The sequence below is a fragment of the Budorcas taxicolor genome, chromosome 8, assembly GCF_023091745.1.
Source record: "Budorcas taxicolor isolate Tak-1 chromosome 8, Takin1.1, whole genome shotgun sequence".
Taxonomy (NCBI): domain Eukaryota; kingdom Metazoa; phylum Chordata; class Mammalia; order Artiodactyla; family Bovidae; genus Budorcas; species Budorcas taxicolor.
The window spans coordinates 76375920-76401817 of record NC_068917.1 but is presented as its reverse complement, the minus strand read 5'-3'; the positions used below and the strand labels follow the sequence as shown (position 1 = coordinate 76401817).

At 40.8% G+C, this 25898-nt stretch overlaps 1 protein-coding gene across 4 annotated transcripts; it reads right to left on the bottom strand.

Moving 5' to 3' along the window:
* Nucleotides 1–1247: 1247 nt before the first annotated feature.
* On the bottom strand, nucleotides 1248–25105 carry BNIP3L (BCL2 interacting protein 3 like). 4 transcript variants are annotated; one of them, XR_008199820.1, is made up of 7 exons: nucleotides 24906–25105; nucleotides 17260–17443; nucleotides 12709–12781; nucleotides 6828–6931; nucleotides 6561–6710; nucleotides 3734–3864; nucleotides 1248–1586 (listed from the first exon to the last, which is right to left on the bottom strand). XR_008199820.1 is itself a non-coding variant. In XM_052644975.1 (6 exons), the coding sequence occupies exons 1-6, from the start codon at nucleotides 25027–25029 to the stop codon at nucleotides 3816–3818; spliced, it is 684 nt and encodes a 227-aa protein (XP_052500935.1). In that variant the 5' UTR covers nucleotides 25030–25105; the 3' UTR covers nucleotides 3155–3815. The 4 variants fall into 4 exon arrangements, 2 of the variants coding, with proteins under 2 accessions (XP_052500935.1, XP_052500936.1); XR_008199819.1 differs by lacking the exon at nucleotides 1248–1586 and adding an exon at nucleotides 1624–2870; XM_052644975.1 differs by lacking the exon at nucleotides 1248–1586 and having other exon boundaries at nucleotides 3155–3864.
* Nucleotides 25106–25898: the final 793 nt, after the last annotated feature.

The following is a 25898-nucleotide window of genomic DNA, read 5'->3' as shown; positions in this document are numbered from 1 at the left end:
AGGGGGCATAATGAGAGAAGAACTAGGATCCCACATGGTGCTTTGTCAAGGCCAAAAAAGGGAAAAATTAAAAGCAAGTGTCTACTGGGTAAGCTCAAACCAGGCGAAATATATTCAAAATTGAAGTCATCTCTCTCTCCCCCTACCACTCCATTCTTCTTCCCACCCTTGCTCAGTTAATGGGATCAATAAACATTCAGGCCAAGAAAAAAAAAAGATCACACATGCCTTCTTCCTCTCTCAACCATCTCCTTACCATTGACTTGGCTTTGTCTCTCAAACCTATCCTAGCCCACCTTCCCCATGCCTAGGTTACAGCTGAGGGCACGGTGTTATTCCTTCCTTAGAGTTCACAGGTCTCCTGGACTTTGGTGCTCATCACCTTTCATAACCATCTAAAATTTGTCTTCAAGCATTTTCCTGCTTTAAATAACCCCTTGAAAGGTAACTCACTATTCAAGTAAATTCAGTTTTGGTCCACCACTTCACAACATTTTCAGTGTCCTCCCTACCTACCGTGTTTTCCAGCCACAATGAACTTGGTTACGTCCGGAATGTATTTTCACATGTCAGTTACAGGCATGTGCGTAATCCCTCTTGTATTTGGTGAACACTTACTCATCCTTCAGTAGATTCCCTCATCTGTGAGCAATGCCTTGATGCTTTGTGGCAGAACAAATGCTCTAAACCAGCAGTCCCCAACCTTTTTGGCACCAGGGATTGGTATCGTGAAAGACAGTTTTTCCGAGGGCCAGGGGTGGGAGGGGGGATGGTGTCGGGATGATTCAAGCGCAATACATTTATTGCGCACTTTCTCTTATTAAGACATCAGCTCCACCTCAGATCATCATGAGGCATGAGATCCCAGAGGTTGGGGAGCCCTGCTCTAAACTTAAAACCCCGTCATACCTCATACATGATAAATGATTACATCGTGTGATGGCTGTCTCCTCAACCCCAGAGTAGCAGTACCAGGAGGGCAGGGGCATCATCCACTCCTATATGCTGGGCACACTGGCAGGTCCTCTAGGATCTGAGCAATTCAATGGAAAATGTGTATGTAGACGGGTATTCCCCTCAACTCCCAGGCAACACACGGGACATAAAATCATATACTGACAGAAAGAGTTTTGTGATAGCTTTAATAGCACAAAATGTTTGTTGCTACAAGTTATACATGGATTGTAAACTGTATATAATCATACAAAGTGCTAACTAAATAGATGAGGAATGCATAATCACTTTGGCTCAGTTAAGTCTGATAATTTCAACAACTGGTTCACTTGAAGATTCATCTGACTGGCTAAATCTTCAGTTTTCATTGTTTAGAACAGTCAATGTTTTTACTGCAATCAGCATAACTTGCTGCACTTGTCAATGTGCAAGTTTGTGCAGTTTTGCTCTTGATTATATTTACAAATATCTTACGCCAGTTTTCATCAAACATAGGAAAAGGAAGCCTGCCTTTTTGTCCCCAAATTGTGAACAGGCATAAAGCTTTTTAAACGTTGATCTTAAAACATGTCAACTGTTCATTGTCCAATTCTCCTTTCCAATCACACAATCTGGCTCCAGTCAAAAGAAATCTGGGGAGGAGCATAAACATTTATCGCACACGTTAAGGTTATTGATAAATACTGCATGATTTCATCTTATGATTAAGTTCTACTGTGATCGTGTATTCATGTTCTAAGTTATAGTCCAAAATTTCACAGCTATTTGAAGGGGCAGGACTACATTTATTTTCAATGTTGGAAAACAAACAAACAAAAAAACCCCACAAATGTACTCAATCACACTCCTTATAGGATTACTACTGAATTTCAAAAGCGAGTCCTGTGTTGTCTCTATAAACTTGCTTTTCTCTAATTTTACTTTTCCCTCCCGTGATACTCAATGTAATACAAACTGTGTTATCAGAACAGTTTAGCTCTTTAGTTTGCTTAAGTTTACCAGCCTTTCCAATTTTATTCAAGGCTTTTCGAAGTCCAACGAGCCAGCAGATGTACTTTCTTCCCAAAGAAAAATGAAGACTTGAAATAAATAGGTTATAGAAGGCAAATCAGGTGTTATTAGATTTGTGAATAAGACACAGAAACAAGGCATAATAAAAAGATGGCCAAAATTGTTGCGACAACAAAAACTAGAAAGAAAAAGTCGAAGAATTCAGAAGACTACCTGGATATACCATTTTCCTTAAAGATATCCAGATGTATTCTTGAATAAAGAGGTCAGAAACTAATTTTTTTTGTTTAAGCTATACGTTATTTTCCACTATAACACATCAACTTTACAAAACTTGATGTGAGAGAGAAGACAGATAGTTTCTGCAAACTAGCAAACCTGGTGGTTCAGAGTTCTTTTATTCAAGTTGACCTGGTTTTCCCTATGGTTCTCTAAATATTCAATGTCTATACCATAAACAGTAACTATTTATATATGACACATATAACAGCATCCCTTCAGAGTCATGCTGTGTGTTCAGAGAGCCAATCAACCTCCTTGAGATAAATGGTAACTGATGCTTTCTAACAATTTGGTCCTAAAGCTTCACATTTGAGAAATGAACACAAAAGTGTATCATGAGAGGAAGTTGTTGAGTGTTCTGGGACTTGCAGAGTGGAACTGGAAAGATGGGTATGGGAGGAGGAAGTGGCCAGCGCCTGTGGAATCACAGGAATCGTCTCAGGCAGGTGGTATGGCAAACATGAGAAAGGGAGGGAGCAGAAGAAAACCGATGGCTTCTCTTCAAAACTCTGTCAACTGTTCCCACAACCCAGGTCTGGTTTTCCAAGTTTCCCAAGAGCTTGAAATAACTCTGAGACAACTGTCTTCAGAGCTGAAAGGCTTCAGAGTGTAAGTGATGCTTCCTAAAACAAGAAGCCTGTATTTATACCACAAATTGGAACTCATTCCAAAGCCTCTTAGGAAAAAATAAAAAAGGAAAGAAAATTCCAAGTGGTGAAAAATTCACATGCAGCTAATAAACATAAAAATACCAAACACACACACACACACAAACCCCCAAAGCAATTTCATAGATTTCTAGGCCTGAGACATCTCTTACCAGAAATAAAGATTCTACACTATAGAAAAGACAGCATTATAACCTACTAGTATTAAAATCTGCTAATGTATTCTAGTTCTTGTACTTTATACCTATCATTTACATAGCCTGCCTCCAACAAATTAAAAAGGCGCCATTAAGAGGCTTAGACAAAGAGTGGCTCCAAAGCTGGTTTAAAATAACTTTTTATTGCCCAGGATATTTTTTTTTCCTTGTGTTATATTTTGTCTGTTTTATTTGTTTTTGTTTTCTTTTTTCATAACTATAAATTCAAGCTTAGGGAAGCTTGCCTTTGTCTTGAAAAACAAAACAACAAAGCTTTCATATCATTTGCAACCTGGTCTCATTTGAAGAGACAGGTGGGTTATCTTGTAAGAGTAAGATTTATACCACGAATGGTGCAGGTCTAGGTCTGGTGGTACTGAGAGAAGACAATGGCATTCTTGACAAAATTACAATCTGCTGGTGGCGTTTGCGGAAAAGAAGCCCTTGCAAATTTCTAAACGACAGTAAACTCTTATTAGGAAATTCTAAAGTGTTTTACAGGCCAAAAAGGGAATGAGGGTATTAGTAAAATGCCTCAACAGAGTTGGAATAAAATACTGGATTTGAGAGTTACTGGAACTTGGATACGTAAAAAGAGGGTGTAGGTTGGGTCATGCTTACAATGGTCTCAAGTTCAAATAAACTACTGTGACAAGACACCACTTCACAAGTCACACGCTGGCCCAGGGACTCTTCTCCTCCCTTAGTAGGTGCTGGCAGAAGGCGTGCTCAGTCGTTTTCCAATGTAGATGCTGAAAGGGAAACAGAGTGTGTCGTGTTTCATCTGTTTCAACAGCTCTATACCAACTTGTCCACAGACTGCACTGTACAAAGGAACGTCTTCAGCCGTTTGCGAAAAAGGGCTTTTCTAAAGGTCTTCGTGCACAGTTCCCTGACACCCTGAAATCATCACTGACTTACCTGAAGCTAGTCACCAGCCAGCTAAACTGGTTTTATGTGATTATGTTTACTCGTGGGGCAGGACTGGAGTAATCACAGCACAGGGCAGTGATTAGACACAGTCAAGCCAGAGAGAACGGATGTTTCTGAAGAGACAAGCAGAGCCAACCTCCTTTGAGGTGGTCTGCTGTGGTGGACAAAAAATTCTACCGATATTTAAGCTAAGAAATACAGCAATATACCTAACTACAAAGCTGCCTGTGCTTTAAAATGTTCTAACAGTTTAATTCTTTTTTAAAAAATTGTTCCATGATTCTTTCTCATTAAATTTATTTACTTCTAATTGCAGGTTAATTGCTTTACAATATTGTGTTGGTTTCTATCATACATCAACATGAATCAGCCATTGGTATACACATGTTCCCTGCTTCCTGAACCTCCCCCCGCCACGCCCACCGCATCTAGGCTGTCACAGAGCACTGGGCTTGAGCTCCCTGCATCATACGACCAATTCCCACTGGCTACTGATTTTACATATGGTGATGTATGTTTCCATGCCACTCTCTTCATTCATCTCACTCCTCTCCTTCCCTCGCAGTATACCAGTTTAACTCTTAAGGGCCTTATATCACTTTCCCATGCCAAGCAAGGGTTTTACCCTTATAGAACAAAAGCAGAAGGGAAGTTAAGTTAAGGAAAAATACAGAACCAGCCCACACCCCAATGTAATAAAACTGTAATTTTTTCTACATTTAACTGCGCTGGGTCTCAGTTGCAACTCGTGGGATCTTCCTTGTGGCATGCTGACTTATTAGTTGTGGCATTCATGTGGGAGATCTAGTTTCCCAACTGGGGGCCAAACCTGGATCCCTGCATTGGAAGCTTAGAGTTCTACACACTGGACCCCCAGGGATGTCCCCCAATAATACTTTTCAAAATCCTTTTTTCCTCCATCTGATTATATCAGTAGTTACACCAGCAAAAGAAACAGTCCAAAGATTCATAAAAGGAAGATAATTCAAGGTACAAAAGCCAGCCAACCTCTTGAGGGCAAATGAACTGCTGTGCAGTCAACCCTGGGGCAGGGTGGGGGGTGGGGAGTCTGGGCTCTGAGCCTGCCCCCGCACCAACCACACACAACTTTCACACACTCCCTGTTTTGCTGTGTGCTGAGGCTGTCCTCACCCTCATGGAAGCAGGCACCCAGAAAGACAGAAGAGGTGTGTGAGACAGTCAGGTGTGTTTCCAAGTTCACGACTGTGAACATCTCTCCCATAGGCTGAGCTCCTTATAGGGAAGTTAAAAGACGCTATATCTTCTGTGCATTCTACACAGAAAATGACCCACTGGGCATGCTCAAAGAGAAGGCCGGATACATCCTGAATGTAAGTAACAGCAAGTGCCTAACTCCTAAAATACAGGGTTGGCCAGAAAGTTTGTTTGGGTTTTGTCCACAAAATGTTATGTTAAGAACAAACTTTCTGGCCAACCCAGTATTTAAAAAATATATTTCCTCAATTGTTCAAATTAAAAAAAAAAGAAGAATTTAAAAGACATGCCAGAAAAATGAATGAATTACAGGTAAATGTGGGGTCAATTTTAGAAGAATTAAAAAAAAAAAAGACTATAAGGAGAAAAGAATCGTACTAATAGTATCAACCAATTTTCCAGTTTCACTCAAGGACTATTCAATAGAAGTGTGCTTTCCCACCTGGGAAAAAGAAATATTCACACCAACTCCAGCTTTACACACTAAAGGTTCATCTACTTTCAAACTCAGCTGATCCTGAGTAATTTATAGACAACAGCAACAAAACCCAAAAAGAAAAATCAAATACAGAAGAGTTCACTTAAAAAAAAGATCATTTCAGGGATTAAATCATAGAAACAACTTGTTTTTAAATGAGGAAAAAAACTCTACCATTACAAATCCTTGTTGGGACAGGTGTAGCCCACTTTTCAAAAGTTTGGTTTATGTCACTTCACTACGTAAGTTAGACCTACATTAGTACCTGTTTTTGCTCACTGAAAGAAATCTGAAGAGGAGTTTCACTTGTATCAAAAAAAAAAAAAAAAAAAAAAGGCAAAGTGAAAATACCACTTAGGGCTGGTTTTGAAGAGAGCTGTTAGGCAGACAGGGAACCCCAAGCAGTGAGAACTGCCCTGCCAAGCTCCTTCCCAGGGACCACACTCAGCATCTCAGCACCCAGCCTCCAGAGATTCAAACTGAGTCTGTGAACATCTGTGCTTTATCTTGCACCCGCTATCAAGATGTGTCCTCAGGTGACTGCTGCTTCACCTTATACCATTTCAGCTATGGAAGGTTTCCTAGAAATGCTCTACTTTCAGAGAGTGGAGGAGGGGTGGGGGGAATGTGTGTATCAATAGTGTATCGTATCGACTCATTCTTATAAGTTCACTCCACTTGTGCTAACATATGAAAAGGAAAACAACACAAACTGGTTTCACATGTATTCCTTATATCCTGAGAACAAAATCTGGGCAAAAAACGAATGGAAAAAAACTTCAGCCATTGACCAGTACTTACCCTAGCCCCAAAGCCAAAACATGGGAGAGGAAGAGAGATGGAATGAACACCTTGAGAAACTCTGCGGAGAAGATCCCCCCTTTCTTCATGGCTCCACTTTTCCTCATGCTTAAGGAAACGGAACGCTTAGGGTGCCTGAAGTGGAACTCCCTGGGGGAAGAAACGCAGAGGAGGGTGTCAGGCACATGTCTGATAAATGTGTCTCGGGCACTGGCGGGCCCACACCACTGCACTGCGTCCACTGGAAAGCGACATGTACCGACTTACTTGGGTGGAATGTTTTCAGGTCTACTGGACCAGTCGGACACCCAGTCTACGCTTTTCTTCAAAGCATCCACTTCTTTCTCTCCTTCTGCAACTTCTTCTTCTGACTGTAGAGGAGAATGCACACTTTAAAAGGGGAGAAAAGGAAGACAGAGCCTTCCTACTACAGAAGACAAATATGGACAGAAAATATGCAAGAATCATAAACTTGGGCATCAGTAATTTTTATGTAAGCAACATGCCATGTTTCTAAAAAGGCTGATAAAATAATCTAAGATCAGAGTATTTAATATCTTAAAAAAAAAAAAACCTTGAGTGAGTTTCACTGTGGCTATATAAACATAAAATGAACCTGAAACTTGAATTATATCTCAATTTAAGAAAAAGAATATGAATCTGAAAAAAGTGTACATTAAGACATGTTAAATGTGGAAAGCATTGATAATTGCTGAATCTGATGTATGGATGGCCATCATAATAGGCTCTATTTACTTTCGTATGCATTCAAAAATTTTCACAATTAAAAACTAAAGGGATCATACCAAAAGTATATGCTAACAAATAGGAAAGAAAAAAACTGGGAGAGGTGCTGTGCTGCAGAAACAATTTAAATAATTATTAACAAGTAATTTAAAATAAATAGTATTTATTAAGCATTTACCAAGAGACAAGTATTGATCTAAGCACTTTCCATGTACTAACCTTTACTTAAAACAACCTTATTTAAAAAAAGGAACTATTACTATTCCATTTTACAGATGAGGAAACTGAGACATAAATAACCGCTTAAGACTATATGAGTAGTAAGTAGCAGGGCTGTATTCAAACCCAGGCAAACCGTCTCTAGAGCCCCTACTCTTAGGGATTAGGTTTTGTTTTATTCCCTGGAAGAAGATTATAGTTTTTAGACAAATTGCTATCCAAATATTTCCCAAAGTTTATTCAAAACTGGTGGCACTACTGGTAAAGAATCTGCCTGCCAATGAGAGGGCACAGGAGACGCTGATTCAATCCCTAGGTCGGGAAGATCCCCTGGGGAAGGAAATGACAACCTACTCCAGTATCCTGGCCTGGAAAACTCCATGGACAGAGAAGCCTGGCAGGCTACAGGCCACGGGGTCACAAAGAGTCGGACATGACTGAACAACTGAACAACAAACTACATTAAGTCAAAAGTTTTAAAAAGTAATGTATTTAATACTAAGAATTTGACATCTTTCATATCAAATTTTTTTCTTGCTAATAAGAACCTAAACTTTCGGCGTAAGAACACAAAATTTCCAATAGCTTCTCTTTCAACAGAATCCACACGGATGACCAATTTCTGAAAAATGACAAATTCATTTATTCAGTTTTCAGGAATATGAAGCTAAGACCCGAAACCAAAGGGTCTCAAATGACCTGAAACCAAAGGATCTCGAGGCTAAGAATTATTTTGATGTTCTTTTGTTTGGACAGAGTTAAGTTTTTGACCCAAACTTTCATTCTTTTCAGTAGGTAGTTATGAAAATTCTCTATGAAACAGCTGCCCCAGGAAGGTAACTTCAGAGAATCTCTAGGTATAGATGGCCCCTTTTGCTGTCAAACGGAAATTAAATCCCTGTGGATTTTTGCTACTCTGGTACTATCATTCTTAGTTCTGCTGGGCTTGACAAATTCCACTGAATGACACAATGTAGCCTTTAGGATTAAGCTTGTTCCCACTGGGTTTTGAGATTACTGGGAACCATGAGTTGGCTCTCTGGAGTAAATTTGAAAACACTAAGTCAAAAGTGATCAACTGCTGCAATTTACTTAGAGATCAGCCTGTCACAATGTCTCATTCAACATACTGTGGGTCACTTCAGTTTCCAACCTTGGTCTCAATCACCTCTTTTAAAACCACTCAAAGATTTAGATTTAAATTTGTGAATAAGGTAATATTTCATACTTTCCAAAAGAATGAAAATATAATAAGACTTTATGCTAATTTTTAGAGATGATGATCTTCAGACTATGATTTAGGGGGGAAAAAAAAAAACAAAACCCTGATCAGTTTAGAAAGCTGACCTTAAGAATAAGGGCTGTAACCTTTCCTCATTCACTACCCTTTGCTTACTTTTATTAACCTTAAATTTACCAGTTTTAGGCTTTAAATTGCCTTCTGACTTTTAGAATTTTAGAATACTGTAAAAATATGCTTCATCTAATGAAGTGAGAGTCATGCCTTTATCCAAATCAATACCCTTCGCCCCACATCTACGTCTATTATGATGGAAGATTCTGATCGTTTCAGTGTGTCATCATGTGGAAGTCCCTCACTTTCTAATCGCTTACATTTTCCTTCTCTGGCCCACCCCAAGCTCTCTGAGGTCTCTAAACATCGATATTAAATTCCATACCACGGTACAGATAAACCACAGTTTTATAGGAGAGAAAAGGAAGGCATTTTCAGTTTGTATCATCTTCCAACCCATGCTGGCCTCTTTGGTCCCAGAAACACATTGAGAATTGCCTCTGAGAGACAATTTGTGGTCCGTTTTCTGCTACAAACGTGAGATTCATGGGGACCAGCATTCTAAAAGTCTAGTTTGAACAGTCTTTCTCCTAAATGCATTACATCTTAGGCTTCCCTGTACCATGAACAACTCACCTGACATGTCTCAGTTCATTCTCATGACCTTGTGAGAGCTCCCGGAATCAATCCTATTCATCAGCTTACTTTAGTACAACAGGGGCCACAGGCCCAGACAGCCGGGGTTTCAGCCCTAGTCTATCACTTACTTCCTTGGGGATCTTAGGTAAGGAACTTAATTAAGACAAAGCTTCGTTTTTCCAGTTTTTTCATGGAGATACTGTCACCTCTTTCACTGAACTGAAAATAATGTGGGAAAAGCTTTAAAAAATATTCTAATAAATGAGTGTGGAGACTCCTTAAAAAACTGGAAACAGAACTGCCATACAACCCAGCAATCCCACTGCTGGCCACACACACCTAGGAAACCAGAATTGAAAGAGACACGTGTACCCCAATGTTCACTGCAGCACTGTTTACAATAGCCAGGACATGGAAGCAACCTAGATGTCCATCGGCAGATGAATGGATAAGAAAGCTGTGATACATATACACAATGGAATATTACTCAGCTATTAAAAAGAATGCATTTGAATCAGTTCTATTGAAGCGGATGACACTGGAGCCTATTATACAGAGCGAATAAGTCAGAGAGAAAAACACCAATATAGTATATTAACGTATATATATGGAATTTAGAAAGATGGTAACAATGACCCTATATGCGAGATAGCAAAAGAGACACAGATGTAAGAACAGACTGTTGGACTCTGTGGGAGAGGGCAAGGGTGGGATGATTTGAGAAAATAGCATTGAAACATGTCTATTATCATATGTGAAATAGATCGCCAGTCCAGGTTCAATGCATGAGGGAGGGTGCTCAGGGCTGGTGCACTGGGATGACCCTGAGGGATGGGATGGGGAGGGAGGGTCAGGATGGGGAACACATGTACACCCATGGCTGATTCATGTGAATGTATGGCAAAAACCACGAGAATATTGTAAAGCAATTAGCCTACAATTAAAATTTTTAAAAAATTCTAATAAATGAGCACCTTTCCTTTGTCTTCCTAAAAAGGCTAAAAAGTCATATATTCTTCCTGTGGATGATATAAAAATATTTAATAAGAGCCAGTAATAGGCCTTTGTTAACTGTACTGTTTCCTAACCCTAAGCTTCTTTCCCATTTATGAAAGAAAATTCATCCTTCTAAACCCTAAAGTAATTAAATGATCACGTCTTCAATTAAAAACAAGCAATATAAAAAGCTTTTTGAAAGTGTAAGTAAATTACACCTATTGATTTCTGCCTTACTAAGAGTCCTACTCTGAAGGATATAATGTTTTTCTACAGGAGTTAGACTGCTTTTCGAAAAACATAGCCTGGCTTAAAGAGACTGATTTGATTGTTAGCATCACTTACGCAGTGCTTGATGATAACCGGTGTTCTTTTAGATACTTGTTTCTGAATAGGGATCACAGTAGCGATCCTATCACAATCTGACCGGAGACCACACTCTATTCTCTCCTGAATTTCACAAACTCCTTTGGAATTCTAGGATGGATGCAGTCAGCTCCACAGTTCCACTTAAAATACAATTCCCAGGTGAGCCTAATAGTACACCTGCCACCCCATGAGCCAGGACTGTTCTTCTCTGTGGTTGTTAGTTATCAGGTAGATTACTAGGGGGAAAAGGGGTGTGTGTGGGGGAAGGAGGTCTAAGGTCAAAAAAGTTTGGGAAGCAGTCAGCTCTCAGTATCGATGGGTCACACATCCTCAAATGTGGAAGCTGACTGCACTACCAGTTTACATAAGGGACTTGACCATCCGTGGACTGTGGTATTGGGGGTAGGTGGTGGTGGTCCTGGGACCAGTCCCCTGAGAATACCGAGGAACGCCAGCACTTGGTGGACATCAATAGACTTCTTTACTGCAGGAATTTCCAGAGCCTTTAATGTGTTTCTCATGCCCTGGTACCACTGGAGAGGGAAGGTGAGTGAACCTGGGGATCGCAGTGTATTTCCCAGATATCTGACTTCAGAACTACCTTATGGAACCTCCCATTGAGCAAATGTTCCTCAAAATGTTTTTAAGGAAACACTAACTCTGGACTTTCAACTTGTCTGTACAAAAGGCTATATGGATGGAGACAGCTAATTCAGGAAAAGATTGAAGCAAACAATTAATTTCACTTCTCCATCTTGGGATTCCTTAGTACACTTTTTCCACCCCCTCCCCCCATGGAAGCATCATATGGTCTCCTCCTTGTTAGCTATACCTAACTGCACACAACAAAACTGGACAGAGGCAAGCAATTCCACAATCACAGGCAGCCAGCTCCCTACATGAGTGCCTTGCTGCTACAAGCGTCTCTACAACATAAAGCTCCTTGTAAAATCGTTAGTAGTCAGTCCCATAGATTTTCTAGGTTTCAGAAAACAGCACAAATGAAGCACAGTCAACAAAGGGAGAAAGTGTGCAGCTTCTCAAACAGAAAGAACACTGAGTGGATCCCAGGTAACATGCAAAATATTTCCAGTGCAAAGGGAGTCAGGACACTGCAGAGTGAGAACCCCACAAAACAGTTTTTGTTAGCATTCACTGAAACATTCATTTAACATACATTCTTCAAGTACCTTAACGTGGGAGAAAAAAAACAATGCTTCCTGTTCTCAAGAATTTGCACTCTGACACTGGAAGGTGATCTGACATGTCAATAAAGTCAAGGGCTGGTTATGAACATTCTACATCATTAACATCAATACTTATTTATCACAAGGTTTATAATAAAAACCTTTGTAAGCTTTCAGTACTACATCCATCAATATTTCCAACAGTGTCAACTCCTAGTGAAACAATATCTAACTTCTTCACCTTAAGGAACTTGGCGTGTGTAATTTAGGTGAGTTTTATCTCTTGCTGCTGAAAATCATCGCCAACAGTCATTGACTTGATTCTAGGTGCAAAAAAAGCTTCACACCTGGTTCTACAACAACTTTCATTTATTCGGTGACCTTAAATAAGTCATCACTCTCAGTTTTCAAATATTTATAAACTCAAGACAGTAGCCTAGAATATCAGAATGATATAGACAAAAGAATTTCCCAATTCTTTTAGGTGACAAGATCCCAAATTCTTGGTTGTAAAGGAGCACATTCATGACCATAGGCATAAGTAAATTTCAACATCAGAACCTCAGTAAGTTAAAACAGCTTCAAACTATTTTTTAAAGTCTTTACTCATATTCTTTACTATATTCTAGCAAAACAGACTTAGAGATTTGCATTTTCCTAATTATTTAATCACAAAATTAAACAAACACACACACACCTGAGAGCTGTGGTCCTTGCTGGTGTGCATTTCCACATCAAACATGATCTGCCCATCTTCTTGTGGGGAAGGGCTGGAAGAAAAAGACATTGAGCCGTTACTTTTCTTTCAATTTGTCAAATAAATTAGCCTCTATTGGATATTAGAAAATTTAAAAGTTACAGTAGTATGGCTTTGAAAAAGCAACAAATCAGTAAGTATACCATAATGCTGTGTAATAAAACTGAGCACTCTTACTGTCCAAATGATCTAAAATTTTTCAGTGGTGTTAAATTCCTTCACAATGATAAACATGTGATGGAAATATTACCTAAAGACAGAAGCCTGTCACATTTTCTTATTTTCACTTCTTTTCTCAATAATAGTAAAAGGATCTTCAAATTCAGAGACTCCAGTTTGGGCTTCTTTTTCTCAACGCTCTCTCATCATTAAATAATTCACCAGTAAAGTGTGAGCAGCTTTTAAAGACTCTTTCAGAAGGTCTGCAAGGTTGAAACTGTTTTTACAATACCATTAGGATTTATTTGCCTCTTTCATGCTCATTTGCTCATGAGAGTCTAGTGCAATTTTCCAAAGGCTGCATTATGTATAATATCATGACAGAGAGAATGCAAAAGCACATGAGAATCCAGCTGTTTTCTATTAAGTCAGATATTAAAGAGACGTGCATAAATATAAAACACCACCACTATTCTTACAAATTTCTTGGTTATGGAAAACAGTTACTTTCTGTTTAAAAAAGTTCAGTTCAGTCGCTCAGTCGTGTCCGACTCTTTGCGACCCCATGAATCGCAGCACGCCAGGCCTCCCTGTCCGTCACCAACTCCCAGAGTTCACTCAAACTCACGTCCATCGAGTCGGTGATGCCATCCAGCCATCTCATCCTGTCGTCCCCTTCTCCTTCTGCCCCCAATCCCTCCCAGCATCAGAGTCTTTTCCAATTACTTACAGTAATGTTTGTTTGGTATGGTAGGTTTGTTATTATTGACTGAATGAATACATATTTTTTTAATGCTCTGAGTTTTACTTTCTACTACAGTAAATATCAAAACATATAACCCACATAAATAAAAGATCTTTGGGGTCCCTAATAGTTTTCACAAGTGTAAAGGAGTAGTGAGACCAAAAAGTTTGAGAACCACTATTTTACTTGTTTTTAGAAATATTAACTCTTTGAGATATTTCAGAGTGAATTATAAAAGCTTATACCAAGTGATAACCTTTAACAAGTACAAGATGTATTCCAAGAATTATAAACTTTTAGACAAAGATACATGATCATGAGTTCAACCTGGTAAGTGCTACTCTTAGCTCTATTGATGACTCCTTGTGTAACCATAGCGAGTCACTACATCTTTCACTACACAACCCACCTCCCCACATGTAAACTCAAGTGGGCATGAAGGATGCTCCAGGGTTAACTTGCTCAAAGGAATTGATAATGACTATTATGAAATTAAAAGACGCTTACTCCTTGGAGGGGAAGTTATGACCAACCTGGATAGCATGTTAAAAAGCAGAGACATTAGTTTGCCAACAAAGGTCCGTCTAGTCAAGGCTATGGTTTTTCCAGTGGTCATGTATGGATGGGAGAGTTGGGACTGTGAAGAAAGCTGAGCGCCGAAGAATTGATGCTTTTGAACTGTGGTGTTGGAGAAGACTCTTGAGAGTCCCTTGGACTGCAAGGAGATCCAACCAGTCCATCCTAAAGGAGATCAGTTTTGGGTGTTCATTGGAAGGACTGATGCTGAGGCTGAAACTCCCAATACTTTGGCCACCTCATGCAAAGAGTTGACTCACTGGAAAAGACCCTGATGCTGGGAGGGATTGGGGGCAGGAGGAGAAGGGGACGACAGAGGATGAGATGGTTGGATGGGATCACCGACTTGATGGACATGAGTTTGGGTAAACTCCGGGAGTTGGTGACGGATAGGGAGGCCTGGCTGCGAATCATGGGGTCGAAAAGAGTCGGACACGACTGAGCAACTGAACTGAACTGAGGAAGCTTTTAAAATTTTCTCCTGTCTTGAGAACAGGATGAGAATCTCTAGGGACAGGGTCTCTATGCTAGTAGTTTTAAAAGCTCCCAGGGTGAATCTAGTGTATAGGTTGGAAACTCCAACAAGAGGCTGGAACACAAAGCAAAACACACGGAGGTTATTTTCCAACAATCACTGCAGTGACAATCACGTTTGTTTAAGTCATGTCTGACTCTGTGTGACCCTATGGACTATAGGATTTCCCAGGCTCCTTTGTCCATGGGATTTCCCAGGCAAGGATACTGGAGTGGGCTGCCATTTCCTTCCCCAAGTGGCAATCATATAGCTATGGGATAATTTTTAAATTAAAAATATACATAGGTACTTCCTTGGTGGTCAAGTGGTTAAGAATTCAACTTGCAAAGCAGGGGACGTGGGTTTGATCCCTGATCCGGGAACTAAGATCCCACAAGATGCAGGGCAACTAAACCTGAGTGCCACAACTACTGAGCCTATGTACTCTGCAGTGACCTGATGTAGCCAAATAAATAAATAAATATTTAAAAATAAATAAATATTTTAAAATAAATACACACATAAGTTAACTTTGGAACTAATAGCCAACACTCCTAAAACACTTCCGCCTACAAGAAACAGTTCTTAACAATTTCAAGTATAGACACACTGGCAATTTTGATGACATGAGCTGTAAAGATGTTTTTAAATGTTCAGGTGTTAGATATCCCTAGAAAGCATCATTGAGCTAGAGTCCGAGGCCTCCTCTGAGGGGTGACTGGTAACCCAGAGCCTGAAAATGAGTCAGTGAGAACACAAAAGCGTCCAAGAGCACCTACCACACATCAATTAACATGTTTAGAAACCCAACTGGAACACGTTCACGGGATCACAAACATAACTGCAACGCCTGGTGGTCAGTGGTAAAGAGCCCACCTGCCAATGCACGAGACATGTGTCCCATCCTGGGGTCAGAAACATCCCCTGGGGGAGGAGATGGCAACCCACTCCAGTATTCTTGCCTAGAGAATCCCATGAACAGAGCAGCCTGGTGGGCTACAGTCCACAGGGTCGCACGAGATCAGACATGACTTCTTGACTAAACACACACATAAATGACACAAGATGACCAGAAGGGTGAGCAGGTGATCTTTTTTCTGCTCAATGACATCACCAAGGGAATGGCAGGTTACAACACTTGCCAGTTCCCCTGATGCAGGACTGCATATTTGAACATATAATAAAAGCCTTATCAGCAGGCCCATAACCAGCAGAAAACTTCAGAAGCCCATCAGTGAGTCCCACAACATAAATGTACCATAATATAAATGGGATTCACAAAAACAGACTTCTGCTGGAGCTCCTATACCTGGCGGCAAGCTGCTCAGAGGCATGCCATCTGCTCGGAACAAGAGCCATCCTGGCTCCTCAGAAGCCCAGGGACATGTGAGCGAAGTGATGAGGTGCTGGGGGTGAGGGGCGTGCCACAAGGCCATCACACCAGTCCTTTGTGGCCTCAGTAATAGCAGTGGATCACGTGTCATGCAGGAACTCTGAATATGACTTAACTCTTGATTCTCCTTTTCTACTTTTTCTGGTAAGAAACAACAGCATATACTATGCACAATTTTTATGAAGTATAAAAACTCTGAAGAAGACCGATGGCCAGCACTGCATCCCCTACAGATAATCACTGTTTACGTTTCAAGGCGGCTCCTTAATCCACGTCCTGTGTGTCTGCATTTTCTATATGGCCAGTGTCAGTGAACTCTCATTAGCCAGAAGACCATCCAATACCCCAAAGTGCTAACACTACAGCGGTCACCAGTCTAAGAATTGTTCAATATACCGCTAATGTCATTTAATTCCTAGTCCCTCTGGAAAAAAGAGAAGGCTGTACTGAGAAGTATACTAACAACTCAGTTCCATTCTCCTCATATGTTTTTGTATTCTGAACTCCCTCACAATAAGCAGTCCTTCATCAGAACTAGTCTCCCCAAGCCAAATATAGGAAAACAAGAAATAAAACTTCTTCCGAGCTTTAAGGAAATTCAATAGCCTTCAGAATTAACTATCTTTACAGACCGTGGTTGGTGCCTCCATCAGACTAATACTGGTATAACTTGAATCAGCTTGTAGTTCCTGCAACTCAGACATTTAGTGAGTGGCTACTATATGCCAATACAATGACTGTCAAGAGTGAAGCTGGACCCCTGCCTTTTAAAGCCTCACAGACTATGTAAGGGAGGACAGATACATACAAAGGTAACTGTATTCAAGGCAGAAAGAGACCTGTGAAAGGACAAAGGAAAATGGGAGAAAGATTCTTTCTCTAAGTAAACATATATATCACTGCCTGGTAAATATCTGAAAATGATACAATAAAGTGGGAACTCATGTCCTTGTCAACCGGCTGTCTGATTTAAATACATGCTGCCAAGAAATCAGGAGCTATATTTTTGTCCAATGAGGATGTAAGTGAATTATTTTTTCTAATGGGAATTAACCTGGCAGCCCACCCGTTCTGGAACTCTACCAGAACATGGATCTCACTCACCTGTCGCAGTGAGAACTGCCTCTTGAACTGCTCTGTCCGGATTCATGCTGTGCGTCCAAAAGAATCTTCTCCATGTCCCCATTGTGAATGGAGGATGAGGAGGGTACGTGCTCTAGCCCCCCATTCTTCCCATTGCCATTATCATTGCCATTGCTGCTGTTCATGGGGAGCTCCACCCAGGAACCTGTTGGACAAGTCAGATAACTGAAGTCAACCACAGCAAACGGCGGGCTCAAGTGTGCATGTACCATGCAGCCATGGTGAATTCAGATAAGAATTCTGGCTTGCCTGGAACCAGAGGTCCAAGTATTCTCAAGAAGATAAATAAAGAGCAATAAAAGTCGGAAGATCTACACCGCTCTGTTCCCGAAGGTTCTTGTGCAATCCACCAATGTAGAAGAAGCTGGAACTCTAAAATGAGGAACTTAGAAACATGTCTTTCAGCCAGTTTTCTCTCTGGTTAAAACTTATGTACAATAAACACTGCAGAACTTTTAGGTTGCTTTTCAGAAAATAAATAGCTATTTTATTAGCAGACAGGCTACTTACCTTTAATATTTTAGTTACATAGATATGTATTTTCCATAGTCTGCCTGTATCTATTTAGTTGTATAGTCTCTATCTGACTTAGAAATTTCATAAAGTTTATCTTAGTAGTTAGCAACTGTGCCCTAATTAGTACAAACAACTGAGAAGCTCCTGGAGAGGCAACTTAAGCTGATCATAAACATGTCAATTTGTGTGCAAGTCTGGAGCATAAAAATGAATGCAGCTGGCTCCTTGTTAAATCAGGTGAGAATCCTAAAAACTCTAAAAAACGCTTTCCTGTCACACAAATTAGTTTCTTCCCTTCCTTTATACCATATTCTTTCTATTCCTTCTCCTTTCTCTATGCACTAAACATACCTTGCAAACTTGGCTTTTCTTTCTCCGCTCCCACAAGTCCCACTGCCTAGGGTTTTCATGAAGCCGAGCCAGTGCCGGGGAGTGCGCATGGGCAACACGACTGCCTCAGATTAAGAGGGTGGAGCCACAGGAAATGGGCGGGGCCCTGGAGGTTTGGATTGGTCTTGAAAACACGGCTCCATGAGTCTGCTGACTACAAGGTCCTTTAATTTTAGTAAGAATTGACAACAATAGCCAGTAAAGCAACTTCACAACAAAGGAAAGAGTGGTATATTTTTTCTCATAATTTCCATTCCTTACAACAAATTTTGTTTTAGAAAAGGTAATCACACAAGTTGGTGGAACCGTTCCTGTAAACTCCAAGCAGAAGTGTTGGAGAGAGTTCTGTGGCTGAACAGTCTCCTATCGGTAAGTCAGAATAACAGGCTCAATCCCTAAACTGCACCCTAAATGAGGTGATGGCTAATCCAGACCCAGAAGTGAACTCAATATGACCGGTCTACAAAGGAAAAGCTCAAAAGGTAACCCTGGCTGGAAATGACTTTCCCACTTACTGTGACTTCAGTTGCCTCATTTGTAAAACAGAGATGATAACAAAGTACCTTCCTCCCAGCCTTGCTGTGAGGAGTAAATAGAGGAATACAGGAAAAGTGTCTCGTAAAGAGGAGATGCTTGTCTATGCACTAGTTAAAAGAGTTGGTATTTGTAACGTACAGTGTTTGCTCCGTAAAAATGAAGTTCCCTTTTCCTTCCTTTCCCTCCAAGGCAGTCCCAGTGGCTGTCAGAATCCCATCACCACGACCAAGTCTTTGGCGTTGTATTGTCAAACAACACAATTGTGAGACATCTCTGAGGTCGTCTTCTGTCCACACACAAAAATGTACACAGACTGGACAGGACTCAAAACAGATTAACAAATTCCACTAGCAAAGCTAAGAAAGCTCTAACATGGGAGGTCATTTAACGAAATGCTTATGCTTGGAGGGCATCTGGAGTGTACAAGAAATACACTAAAAGCATCCTTAAGTTTACAGCTCTGTCAAAATATTTTCTTTCCTAAAGGCAATCAACCCAGAATATTCACTGGAAGGACTGACGCTGAAGCTCCAACACTTTGGCCACCTGATGCAAAAAGCTGACTCACCTGATGCTGGGAAAGACTGAAGGCAAAAGGAGAGGGGGGCAGCAGAGGATGAGATGGTTAGATAGCATCACTGAGTCATCAATTTGAACAAACTCAGAGAGATAGTGGAGGACAGACAGAGAAGCTTGGCGTGCTATAGTCCACAGGTAGCAAAAGTCGAACATGACTTAGCAGCTGAACAAGAAAGTATTTTAACTGAAAAGAGTGACACAGAAAGGTATATGATGAACAAACTGTTTTGTTTTCTACTCCCACTCTTTTCTAGGACTGAAAAAACCTAATTTACACCAATAAGACCAGTTCTTCTTGTTCAGAAGCCCAATGTGACAAATAAACAAAAGGCCAGAGCTGCTCTGGTAGAAGTAGAACTAAGGAACCAGGAGTTCTAGAAGGGTCTCTGTGAAAGCCAGTCTTCCCTAAAATAATTATTAACGTTCACTGCAAGCAGCTGATTAGGAGAAAAAAGGCTCTAACAATATCAGTGTTTGGAGACCTTGCTTTTTTTTGAAGGACTTCCAAACCCATGTGTAAATTCCACTTTCTGCATTAAACGTATGTAAATAATCAGAGTGTAGGAGCTTGAGACACACCTAGAAAGGCTTGGTGAAAATGACCTGCAACGGTCTTAATGTGTGTGTGCTCAGTCCCTCGGTCGTGGCCCCCCAGGCTCCTCTGTCCACGGGATTCTCCAGGCAGGAAGACTGGAGTGGTTTGCCACTTCCTCCTCCAGGGGATCTTGTGTCTCTTCTGTCTCTAGCACTGGCAGGCGGGTTCTTTACCACTAGCACCAGCTGGGAAGCAACCACCTCTACTTCGTGAATATCATCTTAAAGGGAGAAGAAACCTCTGGCATAAGTCCTGGTAATATCACCATGTGATAAACAGCATGATGACTATAGTTAATAACTGCATTGTGCATCTGAAGGAAAAGAGAGTAGCTCTTAGAAGTTTTCACCATAAGAAAAATATTTTTTGTAACTTTGTGATGATGAATGTTATCTAGACTCAACTGTAGTGGTCACTTCAGAATAAATAAATAAAATCATTATTTTGTACATATGAAACTCACAGTGTTGTATCTCAGTTACACCTCAATTTAAAACACACACACACACACACACACACACACACAGAGGCAGCCTGGATAGGAGGAGACGTTTGGAGGAGAATACATACATGTGTATGTATGGATGAGTCCCTTTGCTATCCATGTGAAACTATCACAACACTATTAATCAGCTATGTTCAAACATAAAATAAAAAATTAAAAGAATACAGAACGGTTGCCTGCACACAGTATGAAAGCAAAAACAAAACAAAACACATCTACCTCATAGAGTTGTTGGGAGGATGACAGGGATAATAAAAATAAAGTGCTGTGTGTTAGTTACTATTATAGTTCTACTAATTATCTTTTAAAAAACACTTATTACAAAATTAATTCATTCCTTGAAAATGTAAACAGTACATGAAGGACAAATTCACCCCTGTTCCCAGCCTCCCATTCCTATTCCTAAAGGAAACTAAATAGCTTCATATGGGGACTTCTAGAGAATATTTCATTTTTTATGTTTTGCTTTTACGAAAAAAAAAAAAAAGGAACTGTATTGCACCTACTTTTCTGTAACTAGTGTTTCTTACCTAACAACGTGATGTTTTTCAATGTCAATATATGTTGCTTTACCTTATTCTTTTGCATTGCATCCCATCATAAAGATATACCATGCTTTAACCATTATCCACATGGCAATGGTTAATCATTACCCAAATGACTGTCTCTTCATATTTTGTTTACAACCAGGACTTCCGTGAACATTCTGCCAAGGAATCTGGCAATATCCAGTAAAAGCCTTAAAAAAGGAGACTGCCATTAACTCTTAATTCTCTTCCAGAAATATCATCTATAGAAATATTCAGTGAAGAGCAAGTTAGACACAGATATTCATTAAATGTTTACTTAGTAGCTTTATCTTTTGAGTAAAAATGAAAAAAGGCAGACTTGTCTTTCTCAATAGATGAGCTACATATGCCTTTTTCTTTTTCTTTTTACCTACTTCATGCCTGATTTGCAGCCTCAGAATTCCTGCCTGGTCTAAGGTTACCAAGTCCCTTTTTTCTTGGAAAGGAAACATGGCAAGATATGAGCACCGTGCTGTCCAAGTATCACAAAGTTGAAAGAAAAACCTCAATGAATTCTCTTCCTAATAAATAAGCTTTAAAATTAAAAACTGGAGGCTCTATTATGCTAAAAGACTACTTACAAACTAACCATGGTTCTGTTGTGTCAGGTTGCACATATACACACTACAGGAGCTATTTTCCAGTTGAAGTGTGAGAACTGCTAAGAGGATTCAGAGATGCATGCCTCTACAGTGTGTAACACAGTTCACTGTGAAGGCTGGTCCGGTAATTGTGATTACATTCATGACTGCATGGTGTGTTTACTCTTTATAATTTTATAACCACCAGTTCAATTCTCTTGCAAGAAGGGAAATGGGAAAGTGAGAGAATGTGGGAAGGGAGAGAAGGAAAGAGTTTTTCTCATTCTTTCCCCAATTTTCCAATCCCACGTGCAACTCATTCTAACACATTTCATTATGTCTTGTCTTCTTTCCTCAAAACCTTTCTTTTACTTCAAGTACCTGATGCTGGAATCCAGCTGAGAACATTCACTGAGATTTTTCTTTAAAACAGCAACAACAACAACAAAAAAAACAATATTATAAAGCACTGAAGTGTCATGTATCATAGCCTTAAAGGCCTTCTTGTAGTCCTGTGGAACCAAGTACACCATAGCTGAAGATGGTTAAAAGATTAAAAAAAAAAAAAAAAGCTGTACTGTCTACATGAAACAATAACAAAAACTGGATTATTACTGTAATTTTCCTCATCTTACCTACTGAATTTTATGACATAAATGTCCAATATCCTTAAGTAAATTGATAGTTTTCTCTAAACTAAAAGTAGCAACTGGAAAATATTCTTTTAACTTTGGAAGTAGTTCAGATATTTTTCCACTGATTTGTAATGAAAGCAAACAGTCCCTCCACACGGATAAACTTTTTTTAAAAACTCAGTGAAAGGTTTCATTATTCCAAAAATTTCAATAATTTGCTATTAAAGTTCCGCTTTGACCCCTGAACTAAAGATAAAATCCCAAGCTACAGATTATCTGTACAATGAGTTCATCTCCTGTTTTTCAGACTTGTGCAACTTTGCCCAACAAAGAACTTCAACTTATCAGCAATTTGGGTAGTATTAGATGCCTGAATAAGTTGTTTTGCAGAGTGTCCAAAAATCACTTGAAGGAATCAATAAGCCTTCTTGTTTTGTTCAGTCCAGATTTGTATATCAGGCTTAAAAAAAAAAAAAAAAAAGAGTGAAAGGCAAGAGAAGCATAATGAAATGTGGCACCATCTAAAAGCTTTTCAATAACATTTCAAAGCAGTTCACCCTAGCTCCAACAAAATACTTTCTATCTAGCAGATGTCCCGAAACAACATTCTGATACTATACACACAGGCTGAGCATCCTTGCACTTCTGTAACAGCTAATACAAATGGATCAGCTCCTGATTGGTCAAGGACATCAAAGACCTCAAGGGTCTGTCAGGACAGGGAGGAAAATCATCACATGGAGTGCAACCCCATTTTTCTGTTACACGGTCAAGGGTAAAGAAAAATTCCTTTGCTTTCTGTGATGTCAGGGACATATACTAACCAAACAGCTAATTTGTATCACAGAAAAACTGGAGTGCAATCAAGAAACAGTATACTACAAAGAGATCCATAGGCAGGTCACCTCTGTACATTAGGTGGGATAACACAGGGAATAAATAAGAAACACACAAGATCAAGGGATTGTGGACCACTGAAGAGAAGTGTCCTGAAAGGAACACTAGATTGGGTGAAAGTTAAACCTCAGCTCTAGGATCTAGCCTGTGGTGAACTTGGACAACACACCTGACTCTAGCCTTGTTTCTCTTTTAAACTGGAAGTAGAGTTGACTTACAATGTGCTAATTTCTGCTGTACAGCAAAGTGGCTCAGTTACACACATAAATATATATTCCTTTTTACATTTGTTTCTAATACGGTTTATCCCAGGAAACTGGATATAGATCCCTGTACTATACAGTAGGACTTTGTTGTTTATACATTTTAAATAGACCTGTTTCTTTATCAGTAAAGAACAGTGGACAGCTACTGCTAATGTTTCTTCCCGTTTTAAAATCACATGCTTCTAAAAGAGTATGTTTTTTTAAAAAATAATTAATAATTTTAAAATACATATTAATATGTGTGGCAAATAACATTAAAAGACAAAGAAATTAATCCTAATTTACTGTGGGAAATAATACATAAACCTTACATTCCAGAACATAAGACACTTCAAATTCTTGAAGTCAACATTACATTTTTAAAATACTCAAATTCTATCTCAATATTGTGAGGAAAGGAACTCTTCTTTAAAATAATTGTTGGGCCATGTTGAACACCTCTCCCTGATCAAAGATCTTGCAATGCTTTTAAATGTCATTTAAGCATCCAATTGATTTTTAAAAGACTTTATGTGGCCATATGCTAACTGTCCCAACTACCTCTTTCAAAAGGTAAATTACAGGAAGGTTAGGCAAGAACCTTCCCAGGACTTTCAGCGAGCTTTAAAGGTAACTGGGAAAAACCTCAGAACAAGATGTCTAAGCACCATAATGTTAGGAAAAGCAATTGTATTTGGTCGGAATTCGATATTGGCATTGACTTTCAACAGCCCACTTTTAACACATTAAAAACGAATGAGTTTTTAATCCCGTCTCTGAAAACCCATTGCCCCAGACACCAAGATTTGTGCAATCTTGGACGGTTCAAGAGGCTGTTTATAATCAGGTTTACAGGACACACAACACGATCGTTAAAAAAAAAAAATTACTTGAGCAACTCTGAAACATCTTTTTTTTAAAAAAGTAGCATAGCCTCCTCACCCCCACCCTCACGTGATACAAGTAACCACTAAATTACCAAATAATTTTCCTGGCCAGCCTTTGCTAACAAAAGAACGCAACAAGAGGACTCACGTTCCGAGCCCAGGGGAAAGGCCGACCCAGAGAGGTGGGGTCAGCCGGGCCTGGCCCAAGCTCCCAGCACCCTTGACCTCCCGCCCGCCCTCGGCCGCCCCCTCCTCTCGGCCCGCTGCCCGCGTCCATCCCCCGGCGTCCCAGCCGCACGTCCCCATCTCTGCCCACGTCCCCTTTGCTGCCCGCTCCGCCCACCCTCCCTCCCGCGCCGCAAGGCCCACCCCTCCGCGCCCCGATTGGCTCCTCTCTGGGGCCCACCACAGGTGGGATCTGCTTGACCCCTCGTCTTCCCACCCAACTATCCTCCCCAACCGCGAACCCAAGCCGTTCCCCATCCAAGACTTCAGGAAAGAGCGGAGCCAGGTTAGGAGGAAGACAGAAGCGACTCCTCCTGACCGGTGACGGGAGCTGTCAGTCATCCGCACATCCTCGGCCTTGACCAATGGGCTGTCTTCTCCTCCCGCCCCCCGCGCGGAGCTGGCGGCGGCGACCCGAGCAGCTCCTCCTCCCCCATCGCCTTTACCGAGTCCGCTGGCCCAGCACTCACTGTTGAGGCCGGCAGGCGGTGGCAGAGACTGTTCGCCTTCCTCACAGTTATTGTTGTTGTTGTGCGGGGGCGGCGGCTGTTCTACTAAGTGAGACGACATTGTCTGGCGGCTGGAAGAGCTGCAGCCCCGCAGCAAGGACCGTCTCCGGTTCTCGGGCAGCAACACAACAAGCCGAGTCCCCCGCCCCCTTTTCCGCGCCTGCGCAGTCCCTCCCCCACGCTGACGTCGGGACCCGCCCCGACCACGTGAGGACAACACAACAAGCGACGGGGCGGGGCGGGGCGGGGCGGGGCGGGGGCGTGCCCAGGCGAGCAAGGTACGTGGAGACGCGGGAGTCGCGCTGACGCGCGCGCCGCGCTGACGCGCGCGCCAGGAATGAATTCCTGCGTGTCATTGACTGGCAGGATGGAGTGAGGTATGCGGCTGTAACTGGGATAGAGGATGAGGAGACGTGTAATGAGGAAGTGCAAGGCCCTCTGGTGCTGACACGCAGGTCTCCCACACCTGCGGGATCAACATTGTTTTATCTAACCCGTGAGCATTTCTTTTTTAATTTCCGTAAGGACTCTTCAGATATTTACCATAGGTATCGTGGTGACACAAGGGAAGTGCCTCCCCGTCATAAATCTAAAATCAAGCTGGTGGAACACTGACACGCCAAACAAGGAACAATGTAAGGCAGGCCAGATTTTTTAGTTGTTAAACAAACAAAAAAAAACATAATTACAAACAACACGCAATCATTATTTTAAAAATGGAAAATTTCAGGAAAACAGAGAATATAATCACCTAAATCGCATCACTTGGCCCATTCTGGAACAGGACATGTGAAACCTTGTTTCCTATAGGTGGGTTGACCGTAAATCATGTTCCTTAACCCTCCACCTGCGTCCTATCTCCCTGTCTTTGTCGTTTCCTTGGTCTCATTTATGTGTGGCATCTATTTTTCTCGGTCTGTCATTTGTTTT